The following is a 26,203-nucleotide window of genomic DNA, read 5'->3' as shown; positions in this document are numbered from 1 at the left end:
TTTTGCCATGTTATGTAAGAGATACTATTTTATTACACCGGTGTATATAACATAATCTGAGAAGCTGCGGATTTTGGAATCCACAGCAAGTTCAATCCCCCACAGATATGAAAGGTCAACTATAATTTAAGAACCCATTTATCTTTACCAAAACTGGAGATGTGTGCAAAGTGAATATATGATTAGGGAGTATACCAGCATAGAGCTTGTTTTCAATGTGTTGTCAAATGCTTGCACGGCCAGAATCACTGGGTTGCTGTAAGTTTTTCAGACTGTATGGCCATGTTCCAGAAGCACTGACTCTTGATATTTCACCTGAATCAATGGCAAAACGTCAGGATAGGTTCTCTTTGCAGAGAATGAACAGCGTCATAAGTCTGATTTAAAATGCAAAGGACTATACTGCTTATGACATGGCATGCTAAAAAAATAAAGTTTCCAAGAATGACAGTCATGGCTATTTTTCCTGGCAGATAATCCATTGATTTCAGTTAGACAATGAAATGTTTTAGCCAAGAAGCACCATTAGCAAATAATGAAACATTCTAATTTACATGCTTTTAAAACTTTACTAGAATTAAAAAAAATCCTTTTATCAATCATGATGAGTTTTCTTGAACTAACACATGATGAGAAACAGAACGTCAGGACCCTTTTTAATCACAAAAAAATGAGAATATTATTACAGTGAAAGGTGGGAGGTACAGGATGAGCCCATCATCTTCCATATAAAAAAGTGAGTTCATCCACTTAGCAATGGGTGCATCTATATCGCACAATTAATGTAGTTTGACCCACGTTAACTGCCATGGCACAATGGAATCCTTGTAGTTCTATAAGACCTATATGCAGATGACACCCAACTTTACTACTCCTTTCCATCTAATTCCAAGGAAGCTGTTCCTGAACTAAATCGGTGGGTGGCAGTTGTAATGGACTGGATGTGAGCAAACAAACTGAAGCTTAATCCAGAAAAGACAGAAATACTCCTGGTCAGTCAGAAGGCAGATCTGGGAATAAGGAGTCAGATGGGGTCACACTGCCCCTGAAAACGCAGGTTCACAGTTTGGGAGTACCCCTGGATTTGGCTCTGAACCTAGAGGCCCAGGTATCAGAAGGGAGCAGGCGTGCTTTTGCACAGTTAAAACTAGTGTGCCAGCTGCGCCTGTTTCTGGAGAAGTCAGATCTTGTCATGGTGGTACATGCCTCGAAAACATGAAGAACCACGAGGCTGGGAGCCATTCTGCACGCCCTTCTAGTTTCAGAGAAGTTGCTAAAAACCCATCTACGCACTCTGGCGCATGGAGAGGAGGAAGACTAACACACCTCAACTTACATCCTCACCTAGATATGTTAAATCTTGTCTAGATACTGGAATTGATTTTGGCTTGTTGGTTGCTACAAATCACCTCATCTCTCCATAAGATTTTAGTTGTTAGTTCTTAGATGTTTTACCCAGTGATAAATTTATGCTATGTGTTTATGTCTGTATAAGTTATTTTTAAGTTTTTATATTTGGCTATTTTTGTCTGTTGTTAAGTTCAAAGTTAGGCCGGTTATATATTGCTTGATGTGATCTATTTTGATGTAATTTCTTTATATGTTTTTCCTTGTTGGTATTTAATGTTTGCCATATATGCTGAAAACAACCTGAGTCCCCTCGGCGAGAAAGGACGGTCTACAATTATTATTATTATTATTATTATTATTTTACTGACACAAAAATACAGTGTGACACAGCAAATTAGATATATATGCTGGATTTTGTATCACAAAATCACAAGTCGGACACTTCCCAAGTGTTGATTATTATTATTGTTGTTGTTTTGTCAAAGGCTTTCATGGCCAGAATCACTGGGTTGTTGTAGGTTTTTCAGGCTGTATGGCCATGTTGTAGAAGCATTCTCTCCTGACGTTTTGCCTGCATCTGTGGCAGGCATCCTCAGACCTCACAAACTCTGAGGTTGCCTGCCACAGATGCAGGTGAAACACCAGGAGAGAATGCTTGTAGAACATGGCCATACAGCCCGAAAAATCTGCAACCTATTATTATTATTATTATTATTATTATTATTATTATTATTATTATGGTCAGACTACTGTAATGCACTCTATGTGGAGCTGCCTTTGAAAAGTGTTTAGAAATTTCAGCTGAGACCAAAGAGCAGCAGCCAGGTTTCTAACTGGGACAACAGCTCCACTAGCTGCCAACCTGTTTCCAGGCACAATTCAAAGTGCTGGTTATTTGAAAGACTCTCTCTCTCTCTCTCTCTCTCTCTCTCTCTCTCCAAACCTTTCAGATTCCTATGATCATCTGGAGAGGGTTTCTCTCTGTCCCACCTCTCGCTCAAGTGCATTTGCTGAGAACATGGGAGAGGGCCTTTTTGGTGGCTGCTCCCAGATTTTTGAACTCCCTCCAGGAGAGACCAGGATGGCCCCATCTCTGCTTGCCTTTCACAGATAGTTAAAGACACTTCTGTGCCATCAGGCATTTGGAATATGCTGAAGGGTATACTGCTGAGGACATTGTGGGTGGGATTTTGGTAGGATTTTTACTTTTAAACCTACAACTCCCATGATCCCATGAGCCGTGGCAGTTAAACTGGTATCAAGCTGCATTATTTGGGCAATGTAGATGCACCCCTGGTTTGGCATTCTAACTGCCATAGTTCAGAGGCTCTGGAATAGACAAGGCCCTTTAGATATTGTTGGAAAACAACTCCCAGCAGAACTATCTAACAGTGGTTCTCAACCTGTGGGTCCCCAGGTATTTTGGCCTACAACTCCCAGAATTCCCAGCCAGTTTACCAGCTGTTAGGATTTCTGGGATTTGAAGGCCAAAACATCTGGGGGCCCTCAGTTTGAGAACCACCAAGCTAACATAACCAGCGGTGATAGATGATGAAAATTGTAGTCCAGAAACATCTGGAGGACCCCAACTGTCCATCTTTGCTGTAAACAATGAGCCATTGCATGTCGTGATTTAGCTCATTACCTGATTTCACTTAAATTGGCTGAAAAATATTATCTCAGTGAATTAAAGAACATCAAGCATATCAATGTACCTTATTTGAGATATTGATATCACTTCCTGCTTCCAGTAAGAGATCAGCACATTTTTCATGGCCTCCTGCCACAGCCAGATAAAAAGGTGTTTCACCTTCCTGAAACAGCACAATAAAGAAAAAAATACATCTAACATTAAAATAGAGTTATCACCAGGCTTCGAGGCAGGCACTTGAATAATTTCCAGTGGCAATGAACAATTCCTTTAGAGAACAAAAAACTTTTCAAAGTGACGGAAACAATAATTACCTTTTTCTACCCAGCTGTTGAATTAAGATAAATAACCTAAACCACAATGTGTGCAGGAATGCAAGGTACAGAATGTAATTTGCAAATTTGTTTTTTTTAAATTATTATTTTGATGGAATTGTCTCATACAAACTAATCTATAAGATTGCCACTTTTTCTTTCTGGCAGTTCTCTCCTTTGATTACCAACTGACCAACAGGCAAGAATTCCACTAATCACCGCATCGATACCACATGATGGGCAAAGCCAGGGTCCCTATATATATGCAATTCTGAGTTCCATAAACAGAAGCAAAGAAGTGTAGATTTTTAACTACTGAGCAATGCATATCCGGCAATTTTGTGTTATTATCCTCACCAAGGTCAGTCCAAACATCTTTGATTTGGTAAGTAATGGACAAAATGAGACCTTCATCTTATGAAATTATGAAAGCAAACTGGATTATCATCTGTACTTTACCCATTTTTTTAGTATACTACCCTCATCACAGTGGGTCAATTTGCGAGATCCAAAACAAGATGACTGGCATGTAGCCTCAACAAGTGGCCAGAACTTCAGAAGGAATGTCCAAGTTACTGGGTTGCTGTGAGTTTTCTGGGCCGTATGGCCATGTTCCAGAGACATTCTTTCCTGATGTTTCGCCCACATGGGCAAAATGACAGGAGAATTTACCTCTGGAACATGGCCATACAGCCCAGAAAACTCACAGCAACCTAGTGATTCCAGCCATGAGAGCCTTCAACAACACAATGTCCAAGCTAGTTATGCTTTATCTTCATCTGTTTTGTATCTCCATTCTTTCCTTTATTCTATATACTTATACTTCTGACTGTCTTGATTTAGCAGGGACAGTCCCAGTTAATCACCTATCATTCCACTTTTTCACTTGAAAAATATTGGACGGTATGTTTGTCCTTTTTTTTACCTCATTGAACTCATTTATTACTTCCCACTGATCAAGGAGAACTTCTGCCACTTCATGGTGGCCATTTTTAGCCGCCAGGTGCAATGCAGTATTTCCATCCTATAAGAAGACATACAGAAATTATAACTTCCAAACATTCTCGAGACAAAGACCAACTCTAAGATTCTATGTTGAAATCTGGGCATAATATTTGGATGTTTAATTAGGAGAGCAAAGTAATCTTAACAAAGGGAAGAAGCAGCGAACTGTTGCTCAGCCATTGTGCCATTCAGATGTACAGAAGTAACCAGGTTGGGAATTGGAAGATAGTGGTTTCCAACCATTTGTTTTCCTCTCTGTTTTTCTTTGGATCTAAATCATGTCATGATGAATAATTTAAGTTGCTTTTCTCCCCTGGGCAGGATAAAATGTATTTTCTCCATATGTAAACATCCCAAAGTTGGGATACAAATAAAATATCTAATATTTACCAAAATAAAGCACTAAAAATGAGTAAGATAGTTTCACATTATGATTATAACGTTGTTGTTTTTTGTAATCTTAAATAAATATGTTAATTTCTAATGAGGTGAAGTCACTATATGGAATTCTTAATGGGGATGCTGATAAATATTCTAAAATTACACAATCTGTATGTACAGAATGTTGCGGTTTGTTAGTTTATATTGAAATTACACAGCAGTCTTCCCAGCTCCAGATCCCAAATTGAATTACACAGAGTATAATAGGAAAAAATGTCTTTACTCTGGAGTAATTGACACATGCAGCTTTATAAAGAAAAATACAGCAGCATTGAAAACAAATTGTCCATCATTGTCCATCGCAGAAGGAAAAACAAACTTACAAAACAATGCATTAATCTGCTTCTTTCCAGCAAACCTTGTAGTGTAGTTCCATCTCTGATTACTTCATTTCACCCACTACTTGCATCAAGAAAACCTTCACCTGATATACATTCACCTTAACTTGATTGCTACATTGTCCATGTGTTCTTCCTCAACACACATATAAGCAAGAGATGATTCTTGTCAAGACTTACAAAATCATATACTGTAACACTCCTCGTGTGTAGAGGAAAACACAATACATAATACAATTACATGGTACACTCAAAAATTCCCAAATCATTCAAAACATTCTGATGTTTCTGTACACTCAGTGGCTTAGTTAGTACATCAGCTAGATTTAGATTTGTATTACAATATACTATATCAATTTCACCATTTTTCGCTGCATCCCTTACACAACTGTACTTAATATCTACATGCTTGCTTCTTTGTTTTACTCTGGCCTGTGTTGCCATTGTGATGCATGTCTGATTATCCTCATATATTGTTGTTGGATCTTCAACAGGTATTTGCAAGTCTTTAAGCAGTTGTTTGATTACACAAATCTCTGTATATGCTAAGCTAAGTGCACCAAACTCAGCCTCACTGGAACTTAAAGCTACATAACTCTGCTTCTTCGACTTCCAGTCAATTACAGCATTAGAAAACTTAACTAAAACTCCTGTTGTCGATTTTCTATCAGTACAGTTGCCGAAATCACTGTCTGTATATACCTGCAAAGATAGTGAATCATCTGGACTTAATGCCAAACAAAAATCTTGTGTTTGCTTTAAATATCTTGCCACCCTCTTAAGTCCATTCCATGCAGCAATGGTTGGGTTGCTTGCATACCTGCTTAGAAAATTCACAGCAAATGCAATGTCTGCTCTGGTGTAATTACATATGTACAATAACTGACCAATAATGCTCTTGTATAAAGCTTTCTCTTTAAATATTTCAGCATTTTCCACTTCGTTTTGAAAACCTAAAATCATGGGTGATTTAACTCCTTTACACTCTTTCATGTTTAGTTTTTCCAAAATCTGCATTATCTTCCCTTTTTGGCTTAACACAAAATCTTGTTCAGTTTTCATAATTTGTACACCAAGAAAATATTGAATTGGACCAAGGTTTCTTAACTTAGAATGTTTTCCTAACTCTTCTGCAAATTTGTCAATTTCTGCTTGAGTTTCAGCCAAAAATGATACATCATCAACATACACAAACAATACTTGATAATCATGTTGTACATTTCTTACATACACGCATGGATCTGCTCTGCTTCTCTGGAAACCCATTTTGGTCAAAGCATCATTTAAACAATCATTCCAGACAAGTCCGGCCTGTTTCAAACCATATAAGGCGCGGTTCAACTTAAAATACGTATTGGTATCTCTGTACTTTGAACCTGGTGGAGGTACAATATATATATTCTCCTTCAGAGTAGCATTCAGATATGCTGTACTTATGTCAAAATGATATACCTTTAAATTCAAACATGCTGCAAGAGTTAAAATCAATCTTACAGAATTAGGACTAACAGTGGGCGAATACACCTCTGTGTAATCTATATCCTTAATCTGTGTAAACCCTCTAGCAACAAGACGCGCTTTGTACCTAACTTGACCATTAGCATCAATCTTTTGCTTAAAAATCCATTTTGTGTCAATAGGATTACTCCCTCTTGGTAAATCTGCAGGTTCATACACATTTAACCTTTCCATACTTTTCATCTCTTCATCTATAGCCTCTAACCATTTTTCTTTCTCTTCTTGTGGCAAACTTTCTATTTCCTCAAAACTTTGAGGCTCATAATTAACTAAACATACTCTTACATTTTGTATTGTGAACCTGTCAGGTTTCTTTCTGGTTCTCTCACTTCTTCTGAGTAAAATTTCCTGACTAGTTCCCTCTCCAGGATCTTCATTCACCTCATCATCCTCATCTGAGGGCCTAGGCCTCTTAAATCTTCTAATTATAGGCTTACTTATGAGTTGAGGTGTAGCAGCACTTTCTTGCTTTGTGTTTTGTCTACCTTGCTCATGAGTTTCCTCTTTTGAAATAGGAAAGAAAACTTCCTGATTAGCATGAATCTTATCCCAATTCTGGCTACAGGCAAAGTTAGCAGATCTTGATATAACAATGTTTCCTTCATTATCTAAAAATCTCCAAGCTTTGGCTCCCTGTGCATAGCCAACCATTGTTAATCTCCTGGCTTTATCTTGGCCTTTCCTTCTCAATGGTTTGGGTATGAACACCCATGCCTGTGTCCCAAAATTCCTTAAATGCCCTAATGGAGGCTTCTTGCCATATAACATAAAATAAGGAGTGTTCTGAATAGGCTCACACCAGAGTCTATTAATTAAATAACATGCAGTCATTACTGCTTCTCCCCATAGATTTTGGGATAATCCAGAATCTTCTAACAAAGAATCTTTCACTGTTTGAACTTTTCTTACTAGTCTTTCTATCTTTCCATTTTCTGCACTTTGATAAGCACATGTGAGTCTGTGCTTTATCCCCTCTTTTTTCAGAAAATTTTCTAAACTATGTGAGGTAAATTCTCCTCCTCTGTCAGTTTGGAGAGCCTTTACTCCTACTCCAAATTGTCTCTTCACATATGCCACCCAATTCTTAATAATCTCAAAAACTTCACTCTTTTGTTTCAACAAAAAACACCAAGAAAAACAAGAATAGTCATCTAATATACACAGTATATAACAGGCTCCACCCTTACTCGGTTGAAACGGTCCGATTAAATCAGCATGTACTAACTGAAACTTTTCCTCTGAGTTTCTTAAACTTTTCTTACTAATTGGGGCTGACTGTGCTTTAGTTTTCTTACATACATTGCAATCTAGAAACTTCGTGCAATGTTTTAATTTTATGCCTTCACTAAACTCTGGCATTTTATACAACACTTTGAAACTTGGGTGACCTAATGTTCTATGTAAATCATGAATGCATCCCTGGTGTAATGGAGCATTCTTACTTACTACATTTACATCACTTGTGTTACCTCCTGAAGTTAACACATACAAATCCCCTTGTAATACACCAGTTCCACATAACTTATTCCCTTTCAAAATCCTGACTTTTCCTCCAGAAAAATTAACTTCATAACCTTCTTTATCCAGTTTTCCAACTGATAATAAATTGTAATCAATCTCTGGAACTAAAAATACATTCCTTAATGTTTTACCCAAATGCTTAACATAAACTTCCCCTTGTCCCTGTACTTTGTACTGTTTTCCATCTGCAAGGGTAACATTTGAACATTTAGGATTCACAGGGTTACAAATCAAACTTTTGTTGTTCACTATATGCTGTGAACATCCAGAGTCCACATAAAATATGTCTTCATCTGTTGGACTCCCTTGGGACTTCACAATGCTGACATGCGAGGAACCCCTCCTCTGGTTCACTCTCTTCCATCCTTGCTTCTTCTGCTGCTGTTTTGGACAATTCCTCTTTAAATGTTTTGGAGACCCACATTTGAAGCACCTTCTCACCACACAAACTTTCTCCGTCTCCTCCTCGAGTGCAACTCCGGCTGACTGCTTTCCTTGAGAACGTCCTGCTGTATTTGCAGTCTCCAGGCAACGATCTCTTCGCCTTTCGCAATCAGCAAGAATTCTAGCACAAATATATTGGAGGTTTAATTGTGCTTGTGGGAGTGATTCCAAGGAATTTACTATCCCGTCAAACGAATAATCCAGGGATGACAGGACAATAAAACATTTGTTTGGCTCTGTGAGATGAAAGTCTCTCTCCTCCAATTGCAAAAACAAACTCTGCAATATCTGCAAATGGTCTTTCAGACTTTCATTCTTCTCCAATCTCTTCCTGTAAAGTCGCCTTGCCAGTACAGCCAACGTTGCTGCCGAACTGGAAGCATGTACTTCTCTGAGTCTCACCCAAATTGCGTTGGGAGTTGGCAGGCTGCTTATATGAACCAATTGGTCATCGTCAACTCCTAACATCAGAGTAGACCTTGCTCTTTCCAGAGCTCTCAGCTGCTCTGCTGTAGCTGGCTGCTGCACTGGGTTCTCTGTACATTCCCACAAGGATTCTCTCCTCAAATAACTTTCCATTCTGACTTTCCAAATGGAATAGTTATTGCCATTTAACCTGGCCATAGGGAAAGCAAAATTCATTCCAGTATCCATCTTCTTGTTTTGCCAACAAAACACACAATGCAAAACCAAAAATGTCTTCAAAACTGGAACTGGAGAAAAATAATATCCAACTGGGCAATCTGGTCAGACTGGGCAAGCTGGGCAGACTGGGCAAGCTGGGCCCATAACCTGTTGCGGTTTGTTAGTTTATATTGAAATTACACAGCAGTCTTCCCAGCTCCAGATCCCAAATTGAATTACACAGAGTATAATAGGAAAAAATGTCTTTACTCTGGAGTAATTGACACATGCAGCTTTATAAAGAAAAATACAGCAGCATTGAAAACAAATTGTCCATCATTGTCCATCGCAGAAGGAAAAACAAACTTACAAAACAATGCATTAATCTGCTTCTTTCCAGCAAACCTTGTAGTGTAGTTCCATCTCTGATTACTTCATTTCACCCACTACTTGCATCAAGAAAACCTTCACCTGATATACATTCACCTTAACTTGATTGCTACATTGTCCATGTGTTCTTCCTCAACACACATATAAGCAAGAGATGATTCTTGTCAAGACTTACAAAATCATATACTGTAACACAGAACACCAAAGTGAAATAAAGCACTAAACATTCTCTTTCATTGTCTTCGTTGCCATAATTCACACCATATAAAGTGATTTTTACAGTGATTAGAAACATAACTAAGTATACAGTTTTGAGCTGAAGATTCATTTACTAAAAAGCTGAATAAGAAGCTTTTATTGCAATTATTGTAATAAACTTACTTTGTCCTTTTGTGTGGTGGATAAGTTAAGGGAAATCAGCTCGTTTACCATTTCTACGTGGCCCCATTCAGCCGCCAGAAGAAATGGCTTTCTACCTTTCTAGGAAACAATAAGAGTTAAAGAGGTCAGTAAAAAAACAAAGCTCTTGCAGAAAAGGTGCTAACCAGGAACCATAAACCGGGTGAAGATAACCTCCAACCACAGGAATCCATATAACCTCCAGAGGGTAATTCCAAACACCTTCTACAACCATCACTTGTAATGCACAATGATTTCACTTTAAATGCCATGACTGTAGTTTGTTGAGTCATTAAGCTCTGGGTGCATCTACAGCAGTGGTTCCCAACCTGTGGTCCGTGGACCACCAGTGGTCCCCAAGAACTAAAATATGGTCTGTGGCCTCGCTGTTACTACACTGTTGCAATGAGAGCAACTGGTCTCACGAAACCCTCTTATAGTGCTGAAGACAATGGGGATGTCAGGAGGGGAGATGCTGACTACCCACAAAAGATGTGTGACAGCAAGCCTCCTGACTGCTGCTTCTCTCCTCCCCCCCCCCCCCCCCCCAAGCAGAGCAGTTCCATGTGACGCCTGGAAGCGGGGCGCCTTGGTGTCTTCGTTTTTAGGCCTGTTCCTGGGGTTATTTGGGGTGCTGATTCAGAAAATTGCATTGGATAGACCACATCAGCTCTAGTTTATTAAATACAATTTTCTGTAGGCGAGCAGATGGCGACCACTGAATGGCGTATCAGAAACTAGAGCTAATGTGGTATATTCAATACAATTTTCTGAATCAGCACCTCAAATAACCAAATCGGATCTAAAGCTGACCAAATATTGATTCATAACCTGGTACTAATGTTGGAGAGTGGTCCCTGGTAAAACTGGTTCCTGGTGAAGTGGTCCCAATTTTTTAAAAAATGGAAACCTCTGATCCCCACTGTAGAATTAATGAGGTTTGACATCACTTGAGCCACTTATTTCTTGCACTACAGCTCCTCCATCCATCATGAATCCAAGTTATCAGCAAAGAGATAAAAGCAGTTTGTCAAATTTCTAAGGGGAGGAAAACAAAGCTGACCGAAATGACTATAGAAAGTAAGAAGGAGCTTTAAAAATGGATGAGCTGTATCCACAGGCAAAATGAGAGAGGTTTAAAAAATATGAGGACCAGAAGATCAAATTGATATAGAAGATAAGACAATGGCTATACAGACCATGATGGGGAACTGCGACATCATCATATGCCAAAAGCTATGTGTAGCAAGCATTTGTAGCATACATGCTAACACTCTCCAATTGTCCCAATTTTGCAGGGACACTTGTAATTAATCCAGTTTTTCAGCATTTAAAAAACATATCAGGTTTTCTCTCCTCCTTCCTCCCCCCCGACTTTCTCACATTGTCCTCATCTTACTTCAACTACTGCAAACTGAGTTTAAAATGTAAAGGTAATATGCATTCAATTAGCTCATCAGGAAGGAGTGGGAAGGAGAAGATGAATGTTGCCTTCCCAATAAACTTGGGCAAAAGCAAAGTGCTACAGCCTTCCTAGTTTTGTGTTTCTCCTCATTAATATTTGTTGCCATCTTGGCCACAATGTGATACTGTTTGGTTACATGTCTTCTAATTTTCATCTGTGCAATGTTGGAGGGTATGTAGCACAGTTTGGTTAACCGTCCTGGAGAAAAGTGTATTTCAAACCACACAGATTTAAAAAGGATCAAAGGCAATATTGATTTATTCCAGGCATGTGCAAACTTTCTAATTTGGGGGCCGCAGTGGGGTAGGTAAGCTGGAAGGGAGGGGATTTCCCCCAAGTCGCATCCCTGCCCTTTCCTCCCCTTCTCTTTTCTCTTTTGGATGCAGAAAGTGAAGGAAAGATGGGAAACATTTGAAACCTCAAAGGGTTGGTCTTGATCAGGATGAGATGGTAGACAGGAAAGAAAAAGTGTATCCATTACACCTCGTATTGGGGGACATGAGAGAAGCCTCCTCGCAGGATTGCAAGACATCCGGGCGTCCCCTGGGCAATGTCTTCGTAGATGGCTGAGTCTCTCAATCCAGAAGCAACCAGAGACGACCTCGTATTGCCTACTTTTGATATATAATCCTACAATCCTAGAGCTGGAAGAGACCCCCAAGGGCCATCCAGTCCAACCCCCTGCCATGCAAGAAGGCACAATCAAAGCACTCCCAATAGACAGCCTCTGCAGAAAAGCCTCCAGAGAAGGAGACTTCATCACATTTTGAGGCAGCCTATGCCACTCTCCAACAGCTCTTACTCTCAGGAAGTTCTTCCTAATCTTTTCAGTTGAATCTCTTTCCCTGCCATTTGAACCCATTGCTGCCTTGTGCCCTGGTCTCTAGAGCAGCAGAAAGTCAGTTCCAACCCCACCCTCTTCCTCCTCCTCCTCAATGGGACACCCTTTCAAATCTTGAAACATGGTTCTCATGTTCTCTACCTTCTCTTCTCCCAGCTAAACATCCCAAGGAGGAAGAAAGAGAGAAGGAAGGAAGGAATGGAAGAAGAAAAGAATGGAAGGAAGGAAGGATAGAAGGAAATGGAGGGAGGTGGTTGGAGGGAGGTGGTTGGAGGGAGGTGGTTGGAGGGAGGGAGAGAGGGAGGGAGGAAAGAGAGAAGAAAGGAAGGGAGGGAGGAAGGATGAAAGGGTGGAAGGGAAGGAAGGAGGGAGAAAGAGGGCAGTAAGGAAAGGAGGGAGGGAGGGAAGGAGGAAGGAAAGAGAGAACAAATGAAGGATAGGATGGTGAGAGATAGGAGGGCCTGAAAAAAGAGCCCAAGGGGCCGCATCTGGGTCCTGGGCCTGGGTTTGCCCATACCCAATTTATACCCTTATAGGGGAATATACACCTTCTACAGAAACGACTTCATCACTAAAGGTTTACAGAAGAACCAGAGTATTGCCTTTTCACTGAAAAAATAGGTTTCAATTACAGATATCTTGCTAGACTAATAGTCTCCAATCCTGAATATCTTATCCTGTATGTAAGTCCCATTGGTATTATTTAGCAGGACTCACAAGTAAATTGATATTTTATTTGGTTTCTTTTTGGCTGATCCTTTGAAATCAAATGAGGCCTGAACCATCTATTGGAAGGGATAAAAGACCTTTTTTTAATCTGGAGAAACATCATATGAAACCGGCTTCTGCTGAATCAGATAGATGTAGGTCTCTTCAGTCCATTGTTATCTATTTGGCAAGCAGGGTTCACATATCTGTTGAGTTTTGTAACCCTTTTCAGTATTGATGTGAAAGATTGAACTTGGGATCTTTCTATTGTAACTATTGTTTTCTTCCGAGACTGGTGTTTACTAGGTCTCCTTTGGCAAAACGTGATTGTAGGACCAATCGTTTATGGCAAATGCACAGTCTAATGCACATGGTGGTCAAGGCAGATCAGAAAGGCACAAAAAGTTATATTCAGAGAATATAGATAGAGCATGACTGTGAATTAACCATAGATATTATTAAATGAAAAGCATTCACAAAACATTGCTAGTGTCAAATAGCAGATAGTCCATAATATGTCATTTGCTCATAATACCTCATCAGGGGTATTGAGGTCAAGCAAGTGAAGATCCTGGATGAAATAGTCCACGATTCTGACATTATTATTCTGAGCTGCAAAGTGGAGGACATTTCTTCCTTCCTAAGGAAAAGACAAAACAGGCTGTAAAACAGAATTAGGAATTCTCCTATCATATAACTGCTTAATGTTGTTTTGTATATATCTGCAACAAACCTGGTTCTTAGCTTTTTGATCAGCCCCTGCTTTGATTAACATCAGCATTATGTCCAGATTTCCAGTCCACGCAGCAAGATGAATTGGAACAAGTCCATGCTTCAAAGGAGATAAAAGAATGCAAGGCATTACAATGAAATTCAAAACTGTTCTTCATTTATATTGCATGGAATAATATAATTAATTGGCATAACAAATGGGGATTTGCTCTGGGGCAAATTCTGTAGGAAACTTTAGTACAGTGATTCTCAGCCTTCCTAATGCCGCAACCCCTTGATACAGTTCCCCATGTTGCCGTGACCCCCAACCATAACATTATTTTCATTACTATTTCATAACTGTAATTTTGCTACTGTTATGAATCACTGTTATGAGTATTTTCATTCACTGGACCAAATTTAAATGTTGGTGGGGTTGGGGGGGGGATAGATTTTGTCATTTGGGAGTTGTAGTTGCTGGGATTTATAGTTCACCTACAATCAAAGAGCATTCTGAACCCCACCATTGATAGAACTGGGCCAAACTTCCCACACAGAATCCCCATGACCAACAGGAATATTGTATTTTCTTTTGGTCTTTGGCGACTCCTCTTACACCCCCTTGTGACCCCTCCCCCAGGGGTCCCGATCCCCACGTTGAGAAACACTGCCTTAGTAACACATATGTACCTTTTTCCAGCATTCAAGCTGCTGCAAATACATTATTTCTGAAATCCCTTTAACAAATTGTATGTCAGGCTGAATCTATACTGACATATAATCCAGTTTCTAAATCCACTTCAAAGCAGATAATCTGGATTCACTGGATAACGCAATGGGTTAAACCCTTGTACTGCTGAACCTGAAGGCTGGCAGTTCCAATCCATGGGATGGGGTGAGCTCCCACTGTTAGCCCTAGCTCCTGTCAACCTAGCAGTTTAAAAACAGGCAAATGTGAGTAGATAAATAGGTACCACTTGGGCAGGAAAGGCATAAGACGCTCCAAGCAGTCATGCTGGTCACATGGCCAGGAGGTGACAATACAGGCACCTTGGCTTGGAAATGGAGAACAGCACCTCCCACAAAGCCAGAGATGAGCACCGCCTTCAAAGCCAGAAATGAAAGGAGAAGCCTTTGCCTTTGTTTGTGTTTGTGTGTCTCATTGTATTGTAACAAGGCATTGAATGTTTCCCAGTATCTGTTTATACTGTAATCCACTCTGAATCTCCGTGGGGAGAAGGGTGGAATATAAATAAAGTGTATTATTATTATTATTATTATTAGTAGTAGTAGTAGTAGTAGTAGTATTTATTCAGAAACTGTATTATATGGCAGTGTAGATGGGGCCACAGCATGTTAGTATTTTTCCAGAACTGCAGATAGGAAACTATGGACATATCCACATTGTTGAATGAATGCAGTTCCATGCCACTTTAACTGCCATGGCTCAATGCTATGGAATCCTGGGAGTTGTAGTTTGGTGAGCTGCCAGCACTCTTTGGTAGATAAAGAGTATTGGTGGCAGGCATGTAGCCGGGGGGGGGGGGGGGGGGGGGCTTGAGGGGCTTCATGGTGGTTCGCGAAAAGGCCTTACTGGTGCATTATTTAAACTGTCATGTTTCTTGATATCATGATCTGATCACCATACTCAATATATCCCATATGCATGGGGGTATTGAGGTAATGATACAAAAGGTTTGCTAGGGTAGACCCTCTTTCACTCAGACTCAGCCCCCCCCCCGAAACTCAGCCCCCCCGAACCCCCCCTGAAAAATTTTTAGCCCCCCCCCCCCCCCCCCCCCCGAAACGAAATACTGGCTACGGGCCTGATTGGTGGTCCTTCAGCCAGTCTTAAAATTACTTTGTAATTTTATTTATTTACATATTTATAAGGAAATTGTCAACATTTCATATTTTACAGGTATTCTCCTTGAAAACAGAGGGAAAGATGGGCCCTCCATCAATGTCAGCATTTCTATAAAATATTCCTATTTCTCAGTGTCAGCAAAGGTAAAGTAATATTAAAGAACCATTTTCATCACCTTATCAGCAATATCAATTCTAGCTTTGTGATGGAGGAGAAAGTCCACTGCAGATATATGATTTCCTGCAACAGCAAAGTGGAGAGCTGTGCGCTTCAGCTAAAATAAGAGGAAAGCAAAATATAAAAGTTTAGGCACAGTATTTTGTGATAATGAGGTCAAGAGTTATGGGGGCATATAAAATTGCAGATTCCAGTTCTTAATCATTAATACTATGTCAAAATTCTGTGTTGTTAGGAAAATAAAGGCTATACTTCCACAAATATAGGTGAATCTACATATATAAATAAGAATGATAAGCTCAATGAATTTAGTCAAGTAGGTAAATATTTGGAGACAGTCGTCTGTGACTACAGTAGGAAAGTACAATATTTGTTCATAAGGAGGCGAACAAGTATATGCAAATAATACCTTTTTAATTCATGCATTTTAAATCCACTGCAAGATGCACAGGTAGGAATTAATACCAATATTCTTAGCATGATATATACATACACACTCACACACATACATACACCATATATACTTGAGTATAATCTGACCCGAATATAAGCAAAGACACCTAATTTTACCACAAACTGGGGAAATGTATTGACTCTAGTGTAAGCCGAGAGTGGGAAATACAGCTGCTATTGGTACATTTGAAAATAAATATAGATACCAAAAAATTACATTAATTGAGGCATTCTTGGTTAAATGTATCTGAATATTTACATGAAACTAATTTAAGATAAGACTGTCCAACTCTGATTAAACCATTATTCTAACCTTCTTCAACGTAAAGGTGCTTATGTAGCCTTTCAATAACAATAGAGTAAAATAATAAATGTAAAAATAATAATAGAGTAAAATAATGGAAATGTAATAATAACAGTGATAATAGAGTAAAATAATAGATGTAATAATAACAACAATAATAAAGTAAAATAATAAATGTAATAATAAAATAGAGTTTCCGTTGCCTGCGTGAGCACAGGATTATACCATATGTGCAAATTCACAGGTGACCACGAGGAGAAATAATAATAATAATAACAGAGTAAAATAATAAATAACTTTGACTCGAATATAAGCTGAGGAAGGCTTTTCCAGCCTTAAAAGGGACTGAAAAATTACGCTTACTGTATACTCTAGTATTATATATATATATGCGCATTATAATATTTTATATCTGTAGTTCCCAACCCGTGGTCCATGGAACACCACTGGTCCACAAGAACTAAAATATGGCCTGCGGCCTCACAGTTACTACACCATTGCAACAAGAGCGACTGGCCTGGTGAAACCCTCTTATCGTGCTGAGGCTTATTAAATATGGTTTTCTGTGGGCAAGCACTACTGGATGGCATACGTTCTGTATCAGAAATTAGAGCTGATGCAACAGTCTATCCAATGCAATTTTCTAAACATCACCCCAAGTAATCAAACCAAATCTAAACTTGACCAAAAACCAAATTGTAATTGACTACATAGAGAAGCCATTGAAATCCACAAGCATGTGGACAATGTCAACAGAAAGGAGAAAACCATGAAAATGAACAAAATCTGGCTACCAGTATTTTAAAAAAAAAAACTCTAAAATCAAGACAGTAAATAAAGAGCAACATTCAATAAGCAGTGGAATTCCAGACAATAATCAATCAGGGCCAGCTAACAGCTCCCAACAAAGGATTCCTCCAGGCAACAACAAGCCAGGCTTTGAAGCTGCAAAACCATTCAATGCTAATCAAGGTGGCCATTTGCAACATTTTCACCTGCCTCAAGCATACGAGAGTTCTTTCTCCCACCTTGGACATTCCACAGATATATAAACCTCACTTGCCTAGTTTCCAACAGACCTCACAACCTCTGAGGATGCCTGCCATAGATGCAGACAAAATGTCAGGAGAGAATGCTTCTGGAACATGGCCATACAGCCCAGAAAACTCACAGCAACCCAGTGATTCCGGCCATGAAAGGTTTCGACAACATACTCTGGTTTAATTAAGGATTGGTTTGTTTTGGGAACTAGAGTGTTTTATACTTACAATATTTGCAGCATTAATGTTAACTTTTTTCTGAAACAGTCTTTCCATCGTTTCCAGATTATTAGTTTTAGCCGCATGCTGGAATTCTTTTTCATCAGGAAGAACTGCAAAACAGAAAAACATTTTCTTATATGTTGCAATAGATAAACTTTTAATCCAGGGGATGTTGTATTTCCATTCTGTTCAATTTTAAATATAAATGGACAAGTTAACAATGTTGTTGAAGACTAAGTCACTGACTCATTCTTAGAAGAATAGAAACCATTTCAACAATATCTATCAGAAGCTGGATCTACACTGCCCTATATTTCAGAATCTGACCCCAGATTATCTGAATTCCCCCCAGACCCCTCCAGTATTTTTCTTTGGTTATGGGAGTTCTGTGCTCCAAATGTGGTCTAGGTCCATTGTCAGTGGGGGTCACAATGCTCTGACTTGATGCAGGGTGAACTACAACTTCCATCATCTGCAGTCAATCCCCCAAACTCCGCCAGTATGTTTATTGTTTATTTTGCAAACAGCGTTGAAAAGAGTAGGAAAGGGTTAAGAGAGAAGCAGTGGGTGGGATCATGCAAATTCCACACCAATGGAGAGAGTAAGAAACACTGGGATGTCTGTAGTGGAGGAAACGAGTAAAATCTAGGATGAAATAGTCCTCAAATGAAAGCATTCCTTGGGTGGTGAGCAGTATGGTCTTTGGGGAGGACATTGGCAGGGGATTGGGCTACAAGTTCATGGCATTCCCTTTAATCTGAAATGTCATTGGAAATAGGGCTTTTGGTGGCTCCTCAGCACTATGGGTTAAAGCTGTTTGTGGATATGGGAGCCAGCCACATACACAAATACATATTTTCATTTGTAGTAGGTATATAGAAAATATAGATATTTTTCAACCATTCAGGGAGGGAGGGAAAAAATTTCCTAGCCCTATGCTGCCTTTATGCATTTATATGTTGTGCATAACAGAGGAAAGGAGTCCTAGTTTTGGTGGAAAAGGTAGAATAAATAAACTTAACAATGAAAGCAAATGTTTGACCTTCCTTTTAGTCCTTGAAGAGATTTAAGCAAACAGATGAGACAGGCTAGTATGGCAGCATTCTCTCTCCTTTCCCACAATTTCAAATCTGAGATGGACCTTTGGCCTAGGTTCTCAACTTTCAATATTCAGCCTGCACAAATATAATGCAGGTGGACATAGCATTTAGTTACACCAGGTATTTTAAAAATCTGTGGTCTCCAATCTTATGCAATTCAGTCAGCATGGTCAGTAATAAATCATGATGCGAATCGCATTGTGAATCTTGAGATATACATACATTACTTTGGTATGAGAAATGGTTTGTATTTTGGGTAAAATTACAAAATAAAATAAGAACTAATAGCTGTATCTATTCTCAAGAGAAAAGAATAGATGGGTGACAATTGAGTATACAGGTAGTCCCCATGTTATGAACAAAGTAGGTTTGTTCTTAAGCTGAAGTTGCATCTTAGTTGGAACAGGTACATTTTGAAAGTGTAACTCCAGCCAAATATATATAGAATTGCATAACTTTATTGTCATTGTATATTGTTAAATGATTTTAAAATGTTTATTTGTGTTTTATTGTGGAGCCCCTGGTGGTGCAGGGGTTAAACCACTGAACTTGCTGAATGAAAGGTCAGCGGTTCGAATCCCGGGAGCGGGCTGAGCTCCCACTGTTGGCCCCAGCTTCTGCTAACCTAGCAGTTAAAAAGCATGCAAGTGTAAGTAGATCAATAGGTACTGCTTCTGCTGGAAGGTAACCGTGCTCCATGCCATCATGCCGACCACATGACCTTGGAGGTGTCTATGGACAACGCCGACTCTTCCCAAAAAAGAAATTCCCCCGGGCACTAAGCAGCCAAATCTTGAAACTGAAAGGCTCTTCAATGCTAATCAGGGTGGCCAATTGCAACATTCACGCCTGCCTCAAACAGACAAGAGTTCTTTCGTCCACCCTGAACATTCCACAGATATATAAACCTCACTTGCCTAGTTTCCAACAGACCTCACAACCTCTGAGGATGCCTGCCATAGATGCAGGCAAATGTCAGGAGAGAATGCTTCTGAAACATGGCCATACAGCCCAGAAAGCTCATAGCAGCTCTATAACGTGCAATGACTCTCCAACGGGTCTCCTTATGTACTTGGTTGACTTCCTTCTTCCTTTCCAATCACTATGGTGCCAGGGTTCACCCTCTGCTCTGCTTTAATCCTTTCAGGTTTTAGACCAGTGTTTCTCATTCTTCCTCATGGCGTGACCCCTTAATACAGTTTGTCATGTTGTGGTGACCCCCAACCATAGAATTATTTTCGTTGCTACTTCATCACTGTAATTTGGCTACTGTTATGATGTAAATATCTGATATGCAGGATGTATTTTCCTTCACTAGACCAAATTTGGCACAAATACATCATACACCCAAATTTGAATACTGGGTTTGGTGGGTTTGGGGGGGGGGGTTGATTTTGTCACTTGGGAGTTGTAGTTGCTGGGATTTATAGTTAACCTACAATCAAAGAGCATTCTGAACCCCACCCCCCAAAAAACTGGTATACTCATGAGCCAAATCCCCATGCTAAGTCTGTGAGAAGCAAATATTAAATTGATTTAATTAACTCTTACTTTGGTGGGTGTTGACCTTGAGTTTCGGAGTTGTAGTTCATCTACAACCAGAGAGCACCGTGGACTCAAACTATGATGGATCTGGACCAAACTTCGCACAGATACTCCATATGCCCAAATGTGAACACTGGCAGAGTTTGGGGGAAATAGACTTGATGTTTGGGAGTTGTAGTTGCTGGGATTTATAGTTCACCTACAATCAAAGAGCATTCTGAACTCCACCAATGATAGAATTGGGCCAAATTTCCTATACAGAACCCCCATGACCAGCAGAAAGTACTGTGTTTTCTGACGGTCTTTGGTGACCCCCCAACACCCCCTTGCAACCCCCCAGGGGTCCTGACCCCCAGGTTGAGAAACACTGCTGAAGAGGGTATCCTTATGTACTTGCTTGACTTCCTTCTTGCTTCCCAATCACCATGGTGCCAGGGTTCACCCTCTCCTCTGCTTTCTACTTTTCAGGTTTTAGAGCAGTGGTTTTCAACCTGTGGATCTCCAGATGTTTTGGCCTTCAACTCCCAGAAATCCTACCAGTTGATAAACTGGCTGGGATTTCTGGGAGTTGTAAGCCAAAACACCTGGGGACCCACAGGCTGAGAACCACAGTTTTAGACCCAAGGGAACTGTGCAAAGCTGTGTTGACAAAGTGCAATTCACACCAATCTTGGCCCAAACAGTCCATAGTGAGGATCAGAATGCTGTGAGCTGCAGTTATCAATGTGAAGTAAGATTTGTTCAGAGGGGCTTGTGCCATTGCCGCCTTCTGGGCTGAGACAGTGTGACTTGTCTGGCATGTGTAAGGGTTGAAACAAAACCCAAAGTTTATCTTCTCAACTTGTGACCAGAGCGCGACATGGGTTCAAAGCCGCCAAAGGGGAGAGGGACCCTTTTTGAGACAGACATGGGCAGAAGGGACTCCCCAAAAGAACCAGGGTCTGGGTTGGGTCCCCTCCAAAACAACCAAAGGCAAGGGGGGGGGGATCTCCCAAAAGAGTCCCGCCCTCCCCTAAAAAAAGAGGAGCCAGAGAGAGGGGTTTCCCCAAAAGAACCCAACGTCAGAGGGGAACCAAAAGGACCAGAGAGCAGGAGGAGGGTTCTCTCCCAAAGAGGCTGCTTTTGGGCTTCCTGCTGGTCCCTCCCTTCTCCTTCTGGGCAGGAAAACTCACGGATCTCCGCGTTGGCTGCCTCTTCCGCCGCTGCGGCTCTTGCGCTGTCGCTTTCGTCGGGAATGGGGTTCAAATTCCCTATCAAACCCGTCAGGCTCTTGACGGCGCGGCTCCAGGTCGCCTCCATGGCGCCGAGGGGCAAGCAAAGGCCAGCCCCGAAGGACAGGCGTCGCTCCCTTCCTCCTTTCCTCCCTCCTTGCCCGGCGACTCCCTGCCCAGGAGCAGGAGCAGCAGCAGCAGGTGCCCCAGCCTTTGTTTGGGAAGGGCCTCCTCCACCTTCATTCAGGAGAGCCTTGTGGCACCTGGGAGAATAGCAAGGTGTGTACCAGGCATGGGCCAACCTGGGCCCTCCAGGTGCTTTGGACTTCAACTCCCACCATTTCTAACAGCCTCAGGCCCCTTCCTTTTCCCCCTCAGCCGCTTAAGCGGCTGAGGGGGAAAAGGAAGGGGCCTGAGGCTGTTAGAAATGGTGGGAGTTGAAGTCCAAAACACCTGGAGGGCCCAAGTTGGCCCATGCCTAGTGTATAGGATGCTATGTTATTGTACTTTCAGATAAAGCAGTCATTGATATTGAACCCCTTTGTGACTTTGGGCCCATAATATCAGCTGAAGATAATGTTACGCACAATATTTATGGTTTTGTGCATGAAACTGTCTGTTGTCCATGGACCCACCAGAAACCAAAGGTGTTGCTACTTCAAAGGCAATCTACACTTTAGAATTAATGGTTTGACACAGCTTTCACTGCCCTGGTTTAGTCAGTGCTAAAGAATCCTAGGATGTGTAATTTGATGAGGTGCCGCACTCTTTGGCAGAGGCGACTAAAGGTTTTGTAAAACTACAACTTCCAAGAGTCTACTGGGTTGAACAATAGCAGTTACAGTGGTGTTAAACTGCATTAATTCAGTCAACACCTTAATCAGTAGTTCCCAACCTTTTTTTGACCAGGGACCACTTTGACCAGGGAACGCTTTGACCAGGAACCACTTGACCAGGGAACGCTTGTCCAGGGAATGCTTTGACCAGGAACCACTTGAACAGGGACCACTTTGACCAGGGAACATTTTGATCAGGGACCACTTGACCAGGGATCACTTTGACCAGGGAATGCTTTGACCAGGGACCACTTTGACCAGAGACCACTCTCCAACATTAGTACTAAAAGGGTTACAAATCAGTTTTTTGTCAACTTTAGATTCGGTTTGGTTATTTGGGGTGTCAATTCAGAAAATTGCATTGGATAAACCACATTAGCTCTAGCTTCTGATACAGAACATACGCCATCCAGTAGTTGCCATCTGCTCACCCACAGAAAACCATATTTAATAATCTAGAGCTGATGTGGTTGTAGTAATCTTTCGTGGGTAGTCAGCCTCTCCCATCCTGACATCCTCGTTGCCTCGGCACTATAAGAGGGTTTTGCAAGACCAGTCACTTCTGTTGCCACGTGGTTTCGAAGCAATGGTGTAGTAATGGTGAGACCGTGGACCATATTTTCGTCCACAGACCACAGGTTGGGAACGACTGCCTTAGACAGATCCTAACTCGCCTATGTGAGCAACACTGGATTTGGGAGGATTTCAGTATTTCAAATAAGGGATGATCAAGCTTCATTACATTTTCGCCGTCAGTGGATATTTCTCCACACAGCTACCAATTCTGTTTCCCCAAATGATTTCCTTCCTCAATCTGCACAGTCCCAAACTGCAATGGAGGACTGCTGTGAAAATGAGTTAGAGGTTGAAGATTCAAAAGTTATCAGTCTTTGTGCTAATTTTACACCTGCTAAACAAACACTGAAAATGATGACTTAATATGAAAGTAAATGTGGATGAGAATGTGAAGAATCTATGATGTAGAAACCAGAGGTAAAATTTCATAATGCCATTCGGGATAGAGCTCTACAGCCAGTTTTCAGGGTTTTAGGAATTTATTCAGCTGTCCCAGAGAAAAAGCAAGACATAAATATACATAATACTGCTGTATCCCACTTTTTCCTGCTTGGTTTCTGTTCTGTGTGCTGCAGAGACTGGAATGCTTTATCTTTTCTCTGCCTGCCTCCTCACCTGCATGCAACTCCATTTCACCTGTGCTTATCTGGCAAAACAACTAGGCTATAAACATGCCAAGTTGGTTTTTAGGGTGGGCCTGTGTGATTGGCCTGGGATTTTACAAAAACAGAAGTGTGCTGTAGTCATTGGCAACATCCACTGAAATAAGTTGGTTACATTTCCAAATGCCAAAATACCCCCCCCCCCCCATTTACTCCTGATATTCTTTGAAATAAAGAGGACTTTATGACAAAGTGGAGGAAGAATGGCCAAATAATGATTTCAGAGCAATTTCACTACCATAGCGAAAACCTGTTCCACAAGACTGAGCTCTTGAGAATACAGCACAGATTGATCAGGTGGAGCAAGGAAAGATAAAAAGCAGCTTTTACCACAAAAATTAATAATTGAAGTGCACTTTTAATAATGTTCAAATATTTTTCAAAGCTTCTTATTAGTTTGCATTACACTGAGGTTCACATTGATGGAAATAAAGCTATTGATAAAAATGTTTTGGATATTACATCACAAATAAAATTAATTTATTTCAAAATACATAATTCATGTAAAGAACAAAATATATTAATATTTAGAAATGCAAATACTTTAAAACATGGTGGTGAAATACCTTCATATAAAGAGTGCCTCTTATTCTGACCATTTTGAAATTTATCTGAAGTAATAACGTAATAATAATAATAATTTTAAAAGGCAGCACACCGACAGGATTTATTTCATTATACAATTTCCTAACCTAATTTTCTTACACTCAATCTGTTTACACCAGAATAGTCTTACTGCAGCCGGAAGAATCTGGATAAGAAAATTGCTTCCTTAACATGGCCAGCCATCCTGGGAAGGCAAAGTACTTTTTGACAATTGTACTGAAAATAGTTTTCTGCAAAGCCATATATTATAAAAGATGCATATGCTAAAACACGGGTCTTTCCTTGTAAATGTTGGCAAGGTCTTACAGGGCATTAAGGATATTTTTTTAAAAGCTGTATTCAGTTCATATGAAAGAGACTAAAACTAAATTTGTATCAGCTTGCCTACATTTGAGCTACAAAAATAGCATAAAATTTCTTTGTGCTTTACATTAATTTATCTGTGTAGTATGTGAAATTTTGAAAAGTTATAAATGGAAAGCATGTCTTGTTTATATTAAAGTGTATCTGTAGGTGCATGCGTGTTTGTAGTTGTATGTAGATAAGGCTCACAAATGTGTTTATCATGCTTAGTGTATTTTGACTACAAAGTACCATAACTTCCTGCAGTAATTTTTATACAGCACAGTAGGTGACTTTCCAGATCATAAAAAGCTCACATTGACAATATCCAATTCATGAAGTGCATCTGTTCATTATCAAATGAAAAGGCAATCATTTCACTTTTTTAAGCATAGCCACGAATAATAAAAATACCAACTCTCACAAACAAAATACATTGAGAGCTGCTGACTTCATTCAATGCATTTTCATCCTTCAATTCATTCATTTTTCGCATAAGTACATCTTCATTATTCAAAATATCAAGTTACTGCAAGGCAACTATTTGAGCGTAAAATGTCCCTTTGATAAGTGCAAAATCATATATAAAATATATACACAATGAAAATAGCTTCATCAGTATGTTTTGCAGTGCTATAACATTGATCAAAATGTCTTCCTTATAATATATAGCATTCATTTAAAAAATGTTTCTATTGTGCACTTGGAATTGGCTGATTTGGCTTTTTTGGATGTTGATTGGTGAAGCGCTTTTCCAGATCTGAAATGGGAAAAAAAACACTAATTCAATTAAGCATCTGGATTAACAGTATAACTGATACCGATCCGTTCTAAAAACTCAAAAAATATTGCTTTTACAGCTTACCGTTTTGCTCCTATTGTAGAAGCTGTATTATGTTCTCTGTCCAAGGTGCCTGGAAAATGGGGAAAGATCCAATGTTTTAAGTGAAAACTAGAATTTATTATAGGAGAATAATATATCATTACATATAGTATCAACTCACAAAACATTGTAGGTTAATTTTTTTCTGTTTCTCCATTCACTTCTGCATTGCCCCCCTTATCATTATCCATCACCCCAATGTCGTCACTATGACATTTCTAACCACTCTCCAGTTCAACTCCCTCCTTCATATCAGGAGTGGGACACATGTGCCCCTTCCCCAATTCCTGCTAGACTGCTATGCCCATTGTCCCCCACCATTAGCTAGGCTTACTAGGATGATGGAAGTCACAGTCCAACATCTGGAAGGCAACATATGTCCCACCCTTACTTGAAATTACTTGTCACTTTGAGAAAGGATGCAGAAACAGTTTGAATTCTGTTGCCACTTTGTGGACGAAAAGAGAACACTTCAGATATCCCTTCCTCCTTGGAGCACAGCTCCAATGAGATCAATTCAACTGAGCTACTACAATCAGTTTAGCTATTAATGCTGCTGCGGTAAGAGGGCAAAAAGGTAGCACAGAACTATTACTCCGAGTCTCAAGCAAATCCTAAATAACACATCCGGGAAGGAAGACTGGCTGAATATATGTAAC

The 26,203-nt window shown here is 40.1% G+C and overlaps 2 protein-coding genes across 5 annotated transcripts in view; both read right to left on the bottom strand.

The window, feature by feature from the left end:
- The window catches only part of ANKDD1B (ankyrin repeat and death domain containing 1B), a 41,391-nt gene extending 19,533 nt beyond the window's left edge, over positions 1 to 21,858 (bottom strand). Inside the window, exons 1-8 of the mRNA XM_060760812.2 lie at positions 21,601 to 21,858; positions 17,790 to 17,893; positions 15,763 to 15,861; positions 13,743 to 13,841; positions 13,545 to 13,649; positions 9,978 to 10,076; positions 4,241 to 4,339; positions 3,066 to 3,164 (exon numbers count right to left, since the gene is read on the bottom strand). Coding sequence (XP_060616795.2) covers positions 3,066 to 3,164; positions 4,241 to 4,339; positions 9,978 to 10,076; positions 13,545 to 13,649; positions 13,743 to 13,841; positions 15,763 to 15,861; positions 17,790 to 17,893; positions 21,601 to 21,727 — 831 coding nt within the window. The 5' untranslated portion in view covers positions 21,728 to 21,858. The remainder of the gene's footprint in view (positions 1 to 3,065; positions 3,165 to 4,240; positions 4,340 to 9,977; positions 10,077 to 13,544; positions 13,650 to 13,742; positions 13,842 to 15,762; positions 15,862 to 17,789; positions 17,894 to 21,600) is intronic.
- A 1,653-nt stretch (positions 21,859 to 23,511) lies between these two features.
- The window catches only part of POLK (DNA polymerase kappa), a 41,187-nt gene continuing 38,495 nt past the window's right edge, over positions 23,512 to 26,203 (bottom strand). For all 4 annotated transcript variants that reach the window (XM_067464573.1, XM_060761646.2, XM_060761648.2 and 1 more), the window contains 2 exons: positions 25,527 to 25,575; positions 23,512 to 25,421 (listed from right to left, as the gene is read on the bottom strand). In XM_067464573.1, coding sequence (XP_067320674.1) covers positions 25,337 to 25,421; positions 25,527 to 25,575 — 134 coding nt within the window. In that variant the 3' untranslated portion in view covers positions 23,512 to 25,336. The remainder of the gene's footprint in view (positions 25,422 to 25,526; positions 25,576 to 26,203) is intronic.

The sequence above is a fragment of the Anolis sagrei genome, chromosome 2 (assembly GCF_037176765.1).
Source record: "Anolis sagrei isolate rAnoSag1 chromosome 2, rAnoSag1.mat, whole genome shotgun sequence".
Taxonomy (NCBI): domain Eukaryota; kingdom Metazoa; phylum Chordata; class Lepidosauria; order Squamata; family Dactyloidae; genus Anolis; species Anolis sagrei.
This window is presented reverse-complemented; position numbering and strand designations above follow the sequence as displayed.